Consider the following 12,642-nt stretch of genomic DNA (forward strand, 5'->3'; position numbering starts at 1 on the left):
GGTCATGTCTACACACGTGTGCATATGTGGACGTGCCACTGTGCATCCCTACACGTGTATGGACATGGCTGTGGAGGCCCTACACGACCTTTGACCCCCTGCCGCCACGAGAGGTCATGACCCCGATGCCCTCTATCCGCCCCAAGCCAAAGAACCCCGCGAGGCTCCAGGGCGCATGCGCGGCTACGCCCGGCTTCGTCCGCGCCCACGTCACGTGCCGGGGGAATCAGCTGACCGCGGCTTCCGGCGCCGGGGGTGGGAAGCGGAACCGGAAGCGGCTCGTGGGGATCATGGCCGCCTCCGCCGGGCCCGCCACGGCCGCCGGGGCGCGCACCAAGACCAAGCGGAAGCACTTCGTGCCGCAGCGAGTGAAGCTGCCGCGCGCCGCCGACCCCTTCCTGGCCGTGCTGTGCTGGGGCATCCACCACCAGGTGAGCTGACCCCTGACCTCTGACCCTGGGCCCCGCCCCGGAAGCGGCTGCTGGGCCGGGGCATCCACCTCCAGCTGAGCTGACCTCTGACCTCCCCCGCCCCGGGGCCCGCTGCTGGGCTGGAGCATCCACCCCCAGGTGAGCTGACCTCTGACCCTCCTACCCCGGAAGCTGTTCCTGAGCTGGGGCATCCACCCCCAGCCGGGCTGCCCCTTGACCCCGCCCTGACCTCTGACCCGTGCCAGGATGCCTAGATCCCCTCCCACCCAGGTGAGTCTTGCCCCATCCCAGAGCTGGCCTGGGAATCTAGCAGGGAGTAGGGGTGATCCATGACCCTTGACCTCTATCCCCCCCCCCCGCATGGTGCTGGCCTGGGGTGCCCACTCCCAGGTGGGGGCAGGATGGAGACTCTGGGCCTGCGCCCAACCCTGGCCTGGCTGCCTGCTCTGCGTCCGGCTGCACTGCCCACCCCCAGTCCAGGCTGTGACGGGGTAGGTGCCAGGGGCTTGGGGTCTCCACTGCCCCTTGCCCTGGGCTGGGGAGGGGCAACGGAGGCAGTGTCCCCTCTCCCTGCCCCAGCACCCGCTGCTTCCATCACTCCAGTGAGTCACGGCCCCAATTCTGCAAGTGTTGCTTCTATGCCCTGGGCTCTGCGGGGCTGGTGCCCCAAGATGGGCGTCGGGGGGCTCTGGCAGGACCTCGGGGCTGGAGAGGTCTCCTGTCCTGGAGCCAGAGCATCGTGACCCCCCCCTCCTGTCCGGTGCCTGGCCAGGGTGGGGGTCACGGGCAGAATCTCCTTGGGATGTGGAGCCCTGTGTCTCGGGGGGGGGGGTGTTCATCTAGGCATTTCTTGGTCTAAACTTGGAGCAGCTTAATTTGTTTCTGGTGACGAGGAGCCAGGTCTGTGCTCCCCTCCCTGGGCAGCTTGAGGGAGCGAAGCCAACACGGGCACAGCTGAACATCACTGTGTCCTGGGTGAGCAGGGGGTGCCCATGCCCTCAGGCACCCTGGCAACATGGCAGGGGCATGGTGATGACTGGGGCTGTGCCTGCGGGCTCTGACTCTGCTCTCCGGGAAAGGGGCAGCTAGCCTGGCCTGCCCTGCCGGTGAGGAACCCTCCCCCAGCCCCATGCTCTCGCTCTCAGGCTCCCTTCAGTGCCCCCTTCTGCTTCCAGGAGCCCCGCGGCCCTGCTCAGCGGTGCTGGCCAGCCTGGAGGCGGCCAAGGAGGTGGGTGGCATGTGGCCCTGTGTGGTGCTGTGCCAGCCCTGGAAGCCTGCGCCCAGTCTCCCCTTCTCCCCCACACCCTGTCTCTAACTGGGAGCTTGGCTTGAAGTTTTGGGGTGGGGGGAGAGTAATGGTTTCAGGGGAGAGCGGGCAGCGTAACTTCCCCTGCTAGTGGCTGAGGAAGCCACTGCCTCTGCATGGTGCCTCTCTGCTCATTAACACTGTCCACAGCGTGACCCTGAGGGGCGTGGCTGGGTCGGGTGCCCTCCCCACTGCCTCTGCCAGGCAAGCCACCTCGCCTTTGCCTGGTTCTGGGGCCGGTGGTGGAATAGCCTTGAGCAGAGCATTCCTGTGAGGGAGGAATAAGTATGGAGTTTTACCATAGTCCCTGTGGCTAGTCCAGGCCTTGGCCTCCTCAGAATTGGTCTGTCCAACCCCTGTATCCTGGAGCTGTGGGTCCCTGAGTGGGCATGAGGCCCCCTCACCGTGGCTAGCTGGGACTGTGGTCTCTCCCCATAGGCACCCTCCCACAGGACCACCCCAGAGCAGCTCCCTGTGTGGCACTGTGGGCTCGGCCAAGTGCCTGCTGGTGCCATGTGACCCATGTATCAACACGTGTGAAGTGCCCGGCTGAGGGGCAGCAGGGCCTGCTCAGATCTGGGGCCAACCCAGCTCCTGCCCCTGGCATCTGGCTGGGCTCACTTAGGCACAGACCCATCTCCTCTGTCTCCAGGAGCCTTCTGAACAGCTCGTGGGGTCTCCAGGGTGGGGAGGGGAAAGCCATTTGCCTCTGCTCTGGGGCGCTAACTGCATGCTGGCACCAAGGCCTGGTCTCCCCACGGCCAAGGGCAGTGTGGTATGAGCTGGGCAGGGCAGGGGATCTGTTCTCTGGGGCTCAAGCCTGGGAGTCAGCAGGTGGTACCTCCTTCCTGGCAGATCAATGAGCTGAGCCAGGTGCCGCTGCCCATCATGCTGCTGCCCGATGACTTCAAGGCAAACTCTAAGATCAAGGTGAACAACCACCTCTTCAACCGGTGAGTCCCACCCTCCTCTGCCACCCCTGGGCAGGGTTGAGCTCTGAGTGCCCCCAAGGCCAGAATCCGTGGGTTGTCCATTCATCTGCCCCCCCACTCCCAGTGATCCAGGCTGGGGGTGCGTGGGATGGATAGGGGCAACCGCAGGCCATGTCGGAGCCAGCCCAACCCTGCTTCCCCTGGCATTGGTCCCACAAGCCGTGGCATCCAGGCCTATAGCTGAATGCTGACCCTACCCCCCCACCCCAGGGAGAACCTGCCCAGCCACTTCAAGTTCAAGGAGTACTGCCCCCAAGTCTTCCGCAACCTGCGCGAGCGCTTTGGCATCGATGACCAGGACTTCCAGGTGGGGGCGTCATGCTGGGGCTGTGTGTGCGCTTGCATGCACATATGCCCCCTCCTGCATAACCACATGTGTGTGTGCTCACATGCATACATGGACCCCCCCAGTGAGTATCCCCTAGGAACCACCCAGCCTCTCCCTCTGCACACAAATGCGCACACACATGCACCCCCCTGCACATGTGTGTGCACACATGCACCACCCCACCATGCTTGGGCATGGCGTGTGGTGTGATGGTGAGGGAGGGGTTAGGGGTTCCCTGGGTTTCACTGCAGCCTCCCAACCAGGTAGCAGCAGTGTCCCCTCTCCGGGCTCATTGGTGCCATGCCAATGTCTGTGCCTACTCGAGGGGCAGGCTGGGCTTTTTCCAGGCAGAGTTGACTTTAGCAGGGCTCATGTGCTCCCCGCCCCCAGGTGTCACTGACCCGCAGCCCCCCCCAGTACGAAGGTGAGGGCAGCGACCGGCGCTTCCTGCTCTCCTGGGACCGGACGCTGGTGGTTAAAGAGATCTCGAGTGAGGATGTGGCTGATGTGCACAGCCTGCTCTCGCACTACCACCAGGTACAGCCAGGGTGGGGCTTGGGAACCAGGAGTGGGGCAGGTCAGGGAGATGGGCCAGCTGGATGTGGCCAGGCCAGGGGTCCAGAGGTATGTGGTTGGGGCCTGGAGCAGGGCGGCGAGGTGCCTGGCTCTGACGTGCTCCCCCCTCCCCCTGCAGTACGTGGTGCAGTGCCACGGGAACACGCTGCTGCCACAGTTCCTGGGCATGTTCCGCACAGGCGTGGACAGCGAGGAGCGCTACGTGCTGGCCATGCGCAACATGTTCAGCCACCGCCTGCCCGTGCATCGGAAGTATGACCTCAAGGTAACACCCGGGGTGGACGGGCTGGCTCTGGGAACAGTCCCCACCATGACCCCCTTCCCTGCAGCTGCCAGCCGCAGCCCTTATTGCACTCCCCCCTAGTACCTTGCCTTGGAGCTAACACTGTGTCTGTTTCCCCCCTCACCTTTGCAGGGCTCCCTAGTGTCCCGAGAAGCCAGTGACAAAGAGAAGGTAATGGTGGGGGGGGATCCTTTTTCTCTCCCTCCACACTGCAGACTAAGCTGAGTGCTTCTGGGCTCTTAGCCCTGCTGCCCCCTGCCCACCTGGCCCCACCACCCCACAACGAGGTTGCTGCCTTCCTAGGCTGTGGCCTGACCCATTCCCAGGTCTCCTGGCAGAGAGGGTGCAGCTTGCGGTGCCTGGCTCTGATGCAGGGGCAGTGATGTGCCCCTCCACCCCCATTGCACAGCTCTGTGTGAGGCTGTGGGCTCCTCCTGTGCTCTCACGTGTAGCCTCCCTCCCAATCCAGGGAAAGGACCTGCCCACGCTGAAGGACATGGACTTCCTGAACAAAAATGAGAGGGTCTACGTGGGCGAGGAGGCCAAGCGGGAGTTCCTGGAGAAGCTCAAGAGGGATGTGGAGGTTGGTGGCATTGAGGGCAAGGGCCCTTGGGCTTGTCCCAGCCTGAGATGAGGGGTTTGTGCAGACATGGGCAGGGGCTGTGGGGCTGGGGGCTCCTGGCAAATGGCCACATGGGCAAAAACCTCCCATGGGGTTTGCAGAGGCCTGTGGTGGGGGCAGACAGGAAGAAAGACCTTTGGCATCTGCCACTGGGCCTCATGAAAGTGAAGCAGTGCTGGCTCATGGTCTGGCCCCCTTCCCCCTGTTCATCATCCCCACCCCCCCGCAGTTCTTGGTGCAGCTGAAGATCATGGACTACAGCCTGCTGCTGGGCATCCACGAGGTGCCGCGGGCCGAGGAGGAGGATGAGCCTGAGGATGAGGACGGGGGAGACAATGGCACTGCTGGCCTTTACGGCGCCTCCCCCGAGGGCCTCGGCATTGCCGGCGACTTTGGCGCCCACCGCGCCCTGGGCCCCGGCGACTTCGACTCGCGTGTGGATGTGTATGCTGTCCGCAGCCAGGGTGAGCAGGCACCGGGGTGCTAGGTGGGTGGGGGGCTCAGGTGGCACGGGGGAAGAGGGGTCTGTACCTGTCTCACACCCCCGTCTCACTCAGGCGGGCCCTGCTGTGAGGTGTACTTCATGGGCCTCATCGACATCCTCACCCAGTACGATGCCAAGAAGAAAGCGGCACACGCAGCCAAGACTGTCAAGCATGGGGTGAGCTGCGGGGGGGAGGTTTGGATCCCCCTGCAGGGGCTGTGGCTTCCCAGGCATCCCTGGTTTGCCAGAAGCTGCCCAGGATTGAGGCCAGGGCAGGCAGTGCGTGGGCCTGGGGGTTTGCAGGTAGCTGCTAGCATTTGGCCTTGGAGTGAGGGGCGGAGGGGCTGGGGCACGAGTGCAGACTGTGGCTGGGGGAGTGGGGTAAGAGCTGGCTGGGGTGGGGGCTGGGCCTGTCTTGGGGTGCTGACGCTGCCCCCTGCACAGGCCGGCGCTGAGATCTCGACGGTGCACCCGGAGCAGTACGCCAAGCGCTTCCTGGACTTCATCACCAACATCTTTGCTTAGCCCCATGGCCACTGGGTCACTCCCCTGCTCCTCTAGACCCCCCCCTCCCCCACACTCCCTGGTGTTTGCTGGGCAGACGCGGGGAGCCGGCCCCCCCTGCCCTGGCTGCAGCGGATCCCAGTGTCCTGGTGTGGATCAAGTGCCTTATCTTTATAACCCCTGGTTGGGGGGGGAGGGGGGGCGAGGGCTGCCCCCTACTCAGAGCTGCTGCTGCTGCTGTTGGTGGTGGAGGAGGAGGAGGTTGTGCTGCTAGTGAGAGGTGGGGAATCCTGCCCCCCACCCCCCCATTGACTCACTGACCCGCTGCTCCCTGGATCTGGGGTCACAGCCTAGGCAAAGGCCCCCACCTGCCCACTTCAATGGGCTGTGGGGCTGCTGGTAGAGGGGGTTCCCCCAGCACCTGTGGGCAGTGGGTCCTAAGGCCCTGCCACCCTGCAGTGGGGAGGGTCTGACAAACACTAATACCTCCCCCCAGCCCCTGGGGCTGCCCCCAAGTCCTCACCTCCACGAAGCTGTCCCAGTGCCCCCCCAGGCTGTGTTGGGAGCAGGGGCTATGCCCTGGGGGGGGCATGCTCAGGGGAGGGGGGCTGTTGGGGGGGGGGGGCAGGGGGGCCACATTCCTGTTCACTCTATTGATAGAAATAAATTATTGACTATGAGGCTGTGTGTGCTGTTGTGGGGGAGGGGGGGCAGTGCCGGGGGGGGGGGGGGGGGCAGTAGCTGTGGGGGTAATAGCTGCTATTGGGTGGTAGGTAACTGCCCCTAGGTTTTTTGGGGGGAACGTGGGGGGGGCAGTAATGGTAGGGGGGGCAGTTGGGTGCCTCCCAGCTGGGGGTGGCAATAGCTGTAGTGGGGGGGGAGCTGGGGGCTAATAGCAATGGGGGGCAATAGTTGCAGCTGGGGGTATTGCAGGGTGGGGGGAGCTGGGTCCCCCTTGGTTTGGGGGGGCAGCAGCTGGCGGGGTGTTAGCAATGGGGGGTACCGCAGGGTTGTGGGGGGGCAGGGCTCAGAGGCCTGGGGCCCCCGCCGCCGGGCTGCCCCACTTCGGGGGGGTCCACGCTGCCCTGACCCCTCCCCTTCCCCCCGCGGGGGTTTCCATAGCAACACCCCCCCCCCGCTGCTGCTGCTGCTGCGCGCGTGCCCCGTCGCCCACCTGATCCGGGCCCGGCCCCCCCCCCCCGCCCCCCCGTTGCCATGGCCGGGCCCGTCCCCCGGCAACGCGGCGCCACGTGACCCCCGCCATGGCCGCGCCGAGGGCAGGTCGGTGATGCTGGGGGGCCCGGGCGGGGCCGTGCGGGGCGGGCGGCGGGGGGGCTCGGCCCGGGCTCCATTGTGTGTGGGGGGGCGATGAATGATTGACAGCCCCCCTGGAGTGGGGGGGGCGCTCCCAGCCGGGGGGGGCGCTGGGCCCGGGCCTTTGTTCCTGCTCGGAGCCCCCACGTTTGCAGGCCTGGAGGCCGGGGGGAGGGGCCCGAGCCGGGGAGGGGGGCATTTGCACCCGGGGGGGTGTAGTTGTATGGGGGGGGCCTCCCCAGCCCCCTCCCCGCGATGCAGCCGGCTCTGGGCCGCGGCCTGCACTCCCCCCCCCCCCCGTTTTTGTATGGGCTTTGCCTGCCCCCTTTGCATGGGCTGGGGGCACTGGGGGGGTCATAGTCACTGCCTTGTTATGATAGGGATTGTGGGGGGGGCACAGGCTGGCCGGGGGTGTTTTGGGGTTTCCTGGGTCCCTTTCACAAGGGGGGGTGGTCTCTGTGCCGGGGGGTTTGGGGGTCACAGCCCCCCCCCTCCTTCCTACAATGAGGCTGCCGGGGGTGGGGGGGAGCTGCCTCCAGCCCAGGTGGTGCGGGCGGGATGTGCCCCCCGTGGCTCCCTGGGGCTGTGGTACGGGCCAAGGGTGCTGGCGGGTGCGTTGCTGGGGTCCGGGGGGGCGGCAGTGGTCCCCCAGTGCCCCCCCGACCGCGCTGAAATGCAGCCAGCTCTGGGGTGGTGCCAGGCCTGGTCCCAGGGTCCTCGCGCAAGCATTTGGGAGGGGAAGTGGAGACCCCCACATGTGCCCCCGTCTCACCTGGGGGGTCCAGGCTTGCCTGTGTCTCCGGGGTGGGTTGGGGGGTCTAGGGCAGACCCTCCCCTGGGGCTCAGTCTGTGCTGTATGGACTGGGAGGGTGACCCCTGCCTCAGGGGCGGAGCCTATGAGATAGTCCCGCCCCCAGGGCATGTGGCTGCTGACCCAGATTGGCTAGAGCTGTCAGGCTTGTGGGGCGGGTGCAGGGTAGGGCCCCGTCCCAGGCCCCTCCCCGTGGTCCATATAGCACCGACTCAGCCCGGGCCAGGGGCCAGTTTCCAGGGAGCAGGTTGTGCCCAGGGGAGAGCCTGGGGGACCCTTGTGTGCCAGGCTTGGGGGGCATGGGTAGTTCATTGCTGGGGGGCTCTGCCCACAGGCCTGGGGGGGCCTGCACAGGACAGGGGTCTGGGGTGGGGGAAGGGTGCATCTCCTTACCCCCTTTTGTCCCCCCAGGGGTTCCCGGCGCCCGGCTGTGCTGAGCTCTGCTCCCCAGCGCCTCTGGCTGCAGCTTCTTCCATGGGCTCCCCAGGTGGGTACCGTGCCCCCCGCAAGTGTGATGCCATTGGGCCCTATTGGGGGGGGGCGGGGGGGGTCTAGGCCAGGCTGGTGGGCTGCCAGGGGCGGGGCAAGGCTCTGTACTGGGCCTTGGTAGATTCTGCCCCGCGCCCCCTCCTATCAAGTCCCTTTCTGCACCCCTTGGCAGCCCCCCTTATGAATGGCAGCAGCTGGGGAGGGGGTCATTGCCCTCTCTGCATGGCGGGGGAGGGGCAGGGAGGCCAAGGGGGCTAGAAGGGCCCTTCTTGGGGGTCCCGACCAGCTGTGTGCCCATCGCAGTCCTGTCCCCCCTGCACCTGCCTAGACAGGATGGTGATGGGCATGGGGTTGATGTCTGTGTATGCCCATATCCCTGTGTGTGTCTGGGCCTGTGTTCATGTGGGCACATGTCTGCCTCTGTGTGTGAACGGCCATGTGCAAGTCCGTGCCGTGTCCCCGTCCATGCATGTGGCTATGTACATGTCCCTCCATGCACGTGCTCACATGCCTGTACATGTGTGAACCCATGTGAGTGCATGTTCCTGTGTGTGCGTCCACATGTGTGCCCATGTGCAAGTCCATGCGTGAGTTGGTGTGTTTGCCTGTATGCCCACCCATATTTGTGCTCATCCATGCCTGTGCCCATGTCCATGTGTGTGCCCATGGCCATGTATCTCTCCACACACGTGCCCATGTGCATGTCCATGCATGAGGCTATGTGTGTCCCCATGTGCATATCCATGTGTCCTTGTCCGTATGCATGCCCATGTGTGTCCCTGTGCATATGTCCCTGCATGTGCTTGTACATGTGTGTGCCTACATGTATGTATGTATGTATGTGAGTCCATAGAAATGTGTCCACATGTGTGTTCATGTGCCTATCCCTACATGTGTCCATGTGTGTGCCCATCCATGTATGTGGCTATGTAAAGTTGAGGCCTTGCATATGCCCACGTGCATGTCCATGCATGAATCCATGCATGTGCCCACATGTGCCCTCGTCTATGTGCATGTCCATGCGTATGCCTGTGCATGCCAATGCCCGCATGTGCCCATGTACATGTGAGTCCATGCGGGTGCATATATGTGCTCATGCCCACAGGTGTGTCCACATGCGTGCCTGTGGCCATGCACGTCTCCAAGCATGTGCGTCCATGTGCATATCATCCACGTGTATGTGTCCACATGTGTGCCCTTGTCCACATGTATGTGCTTGTGTGCGTGTCTGTGTGTGTGCCCATTTATGTGTCCTTGCGTGTCCATTCACGCATGTGCCCATGTGAGTCCTTGCGGGCACTTGTGCCCATGGCCATGGACATCTCCATGCCTGTGCCACATGCACGTCCATGTGGGTGCCTATATACAGGTGCGTCCATAGCCACGTGTGTCTCCACGCGTGTGCCCACGCCCCACACTGATCCCTTTCCCCCCACAGTGTCCTTTGTGCTGTCCCGCATGGCGGCCTGTGGGGGTGCAGGGGCCAAGAGCCGCCTGACAGTGCCGAAGCCGGTGTGGGACTTCCTGACGCAGCAGAGCCCGGGCAAGCTGGCGCGGCTGCGCGAGGCTACGCCCGTCAGCATCCTCATTGACGGTGAGACGGCTGAGCTTTATGTGCTGCAGCTTACAGCGCCCGCACCTGCACCTGCCCATGGCCTGTATGCCGCCCGCAAGGCCCTTAAGGCCCTGCTCAAGGAGACCGAGAAGGAGCTCAAGAAAGCCCAGCGCCAGGCCGAGCTGGGTGGCTGCGTGGCCCTTCTGGGCTCCCGGGCACCGCGGGGGACAGCCGCGGGCGTGGGCACGGGCCCGGCGGCGGGGCAGGGCCCGGGTGGCTCCGGGGAGGAGGAGCCCGAGAGCCAGTGCCCAATCTGCCTGGGCGAGATCCAGAACCGCAAGACACTGGAGCAGTGCCGCCATGCCTTCTGCGAGGGCTGCATCACCCGTGCCCTGCAGGTCAAGCGGGCCTGCCCCATGTGTGGGCGCTTCTATGGGCGCCTGGTGGGCAACCAGCCTGAGAACGGGCGCATGCTGGTGTCCAAGGACTCGGGGCTGCTGCTGCCCGGCTACGAGAAGTATGGCACCATCATCATCCAGTACGTCTTCCCGCCCGGCGTGCAGGGGGTAAGCCAGCACCCCCCTCCCAATGCCTGCCAGTGCCTCTCACTCCCAATCCGCAGCTCCCTGCCTCCCCCTGGCCTTGCTGGTGCCCCTCACTCCTGACCCCCAGCCCTTCACAGTCCCACCCATGCCCCTCACTCCTGACCTGCAGCCCCCCTGCCCTCCACAGGCCTGCCTGTGCCACTCACTCCTGACCCTATGCCTCCCTTCAGCCTGATGGGACCCCACCCTCCCATCCACATCCCCCTGCCCACTTTCCCAGTCCTACTGGTGCCCCTCACCCCCAACCTGCAGCCCCTGCCTCCCCCAACCCTTGCTAATTTCTCTCCCCTCTCTGAAGACTCTCTCTATTCCCCTGATACCCTTCTTGGCCTTGGCAAAGCAATGGGCCCTATTCTGGATCCTGGTCTCTGAGGGTGTTGGGCGATGGGCAGACAACCAGGGGCAGGGGCATGATGCCTGTTGTGTTGGGCTGGTGGGGAAAATTGTCCCCTCCCCCAGCCCTGGATGCTGGTGCCTGGGGTGTGGGGGTTTGTGTCAGGCCCTAATGCCCTCGTGCCCCCACCCCAGGCGGAGCACCCCAACCCAGGCGTGCGGTACCCAGGCACCACACGTGTGGCCTACCTGCCCGACTGCCCCGAGGGCAACAAGGTGCTGGGGCTGTTCCGGAAGGCATTCGACCAGCGCCTCACCTTCACCATCGGCACCTCCATGACCACAGGCCGCGCCAACGTCATCACCTGGAATGACATCCACCACAAGACCAACTGTACCGGCGGGCCCCAGCTGTGCGTGGGGGGCACCAGGCTGGGGCATGGGTGGGAGTAGGGGGGCACCAGGCTGGGGGCTCTAGGGGGTTGTGGGGGGCATGGAGGGTGCTGGGGGCCTGGCACCAGTCTGACCTCTGCTCCCTCCTGCCCACAGGTTCGGCTACCCCGACCCCACGTACCTCTCCCGGGTGCAGGAGGAGCTGCGGGCCAAGGGCATCACTGAGGATTGACTCCCCCGCAGGATCCCTCCCGGCTTGCGGGGCACAGGGGGCAAGAGCCTGGGGGCAAGGGGCATGTGTGTCTGCGTGCACACGGGGGCGAGGGGGGGAGCTGTGTGAACCAGGGCTGCGTGCAGTAGCGTGTGGGAATCGGTGTGTCAAGCGGTGCGTATGTGTTGTCCCAGGTGCCTGGGTGCTGTGTGTACACTTGTGTGTGTCTCAGATGCCTGGGTTCTGTGTGCATGTGATCCTGGACTCCTGGGTTCTGTGTGCGCATGTGGGTGTGCGTGTCAGACATTTGGGTTTTGTGTGTGGGTGTTTGTGTGTGTGTGTCCCGGATGCCTGGGTTCCATGTGTGCCCACGCGTGTGCGAATCAGCCCGCGTTGAGAGGCGGGGGGTATGTGCATGCCAGTGAGCTCTTGGCAGCATGTGCCCCTGTGCGTGCATGCGTGAAAGGAGCCGTGTGTGTGTGCGTGCAGAGCCCTGCCCCCGCTCCCCCAGCCCCAGGACATCGCCCTCGCCAGACCCCCATCGTCGCCGTGGCCTCGTGGCCTGGACGTGCCCCCCCAGTGGATGGACATGCCCCCCTGAACGGACAGACAGGGCCGGGCGGACAAATGTGGGGGCCCCCCTTGTGTTGCTTGTGTCCCGCATGCCGCCGTGGTGCGGGGGGATCGTGTGTGCCCTGTGCTAGAGATGACACATAGACCCCTAGACCCTCACCCCCCGGCCCGGCTCCCTCCCCTTCTCCCTACCCAAACCCCCCCATTTTGGGCCCAGTCATGTCAGTTTTGGGGTTTTCCGGCCGTCCGAGGAGCTGGGGATGCCCCCAATAAACATATGCAACGTGGTGGGGACCCAGTGTGTGGGGGGAACACACTTATCACGCTCATGTGGATCCTGGAGGGGAACCTAGGCATCCGGGTGGCCCCTCTACCCCCGTGCTGGGTGCCTGGCGCTTCCCAGGTGGGTGTCAGCCCTAGGGGGCAGTGGGACCCTCCATTGTTGAGGGGGTAGTTTGGGGGGGCACAATGGGGTGACTAGGGGGTGGCAGGATGCCTGGGTTTATCCCAGCAAGGGGAGGGAGGAGGGTGCATGGAGAGCCCAGATGCCTGGGTTCTGTGCCTAGCTCTGGGATGGGAGGAGGGGTTGGGGGGGGTGCTGCTGGCTCTCAGCCAGCCACAGAGAGACTTTTGTGGGTGGGGGCTGGGGCCAAGGGGTTTAGGGACATGGGGTGGGGGGGCCAGGGGGTGTATAGGTCCCCCCCCCACTGACCATGGGACAGGCTTGGCCTGGATCTGCACCCTCTGCTTGAGCCTTCCAGGCTCCCCCAGCACCTGGGTCAAGTCCTGCCCCCTATGGGGGGGGGAGGGGGGGGCTGTCTGCCAGCTCTCC

At 65.0% G+C, this 12,642-nt stretch overlaps 2 protein-coding genes across 5 annotated transcripts; both read left to right on the top strand.

The window, feature by feature from the left end:
- Positions 1-246: 246 nt before the first annotated feature.
- Positions 247-6,206, top strand: PIP4K2C (phosphatidylinositol-5-phosphate 4-kinase type 2 gamma). Of its 4 annotated transcripts, none has more exons than XM_019489941.2 (10): positions 247-431; positions 2,593-2,690; positions 2,940-3,036; positions 3,448-3,594; positions 3,752-3,898; positions 4,049-4,087; positions 4,386-4,499; positions 4,768-5,002; positions 5,096-5,199; positions 5,467-6,206. In XM_019489941.2, exons 1-10 carry the CDS (start codon positions 291-293, stop codon positions 5,545-5,547), a joined length of 1,203 nt encoding a protein of 400 aa, XP_019345486.2. In that variant the 5' UTR covers positions 247-290; the 3' UTR covers positions 5,548-6,206. The 4 variants fall into 4 exon arrangements, with proteins under 4 accessions (XP_019345486.2, XP_019345495.1, XP_019345488.1 ...); XM_019489950.2 differs by lacking the exon at positions 247-431 and adding an exon at positions 442-569; XM_019489943.2 differs by lacking the exon at positions 247-431 and adding an exon at positions 590-701.
- Positions 6,207-6,725: 519 nt separating this feature from the next.
- Positions 6,726-12,097, top strand: DTX3 (deltex E3 ubiquitin ligase 3). The gene is made up of 5 exons (XM_059719321.1): positions 6,726-6,807; positions 8,063-8,138; positions 9,579-10,261; positions 10,829-11,046; positions 11,183-12,097. Exons 2-5 carry the CDS (start codon positions 8,126-8,128, stop codon positions 11,256-11,258), a joined length of 990 nt encoding a protein of 329 aa, XP_059575304.1. The 5' UTR covers positions 6,726-6,807; positions 8,063-8,125; the 3' UTR covers positions 11,259-12,097.
- Positions 12,098-12,642: the final 545 nt, after the last annotated feature.

This window comes from Alligator mississippiensis, chromosome 15 (genome assembly GCF_030867095.1).
Source record: "Alligator mississippiensis isolate rAllMis1 chromosome 15, rAllMis1, whole genome shotgun sequence".
In the NCBI taxonomy this organism is placed as follows: domain Eukaryota; kingdom Metazoa; phylum Chordata; order Crocodylia; family Alligatoridae; genus Alligator; species Alligator mississippiensis.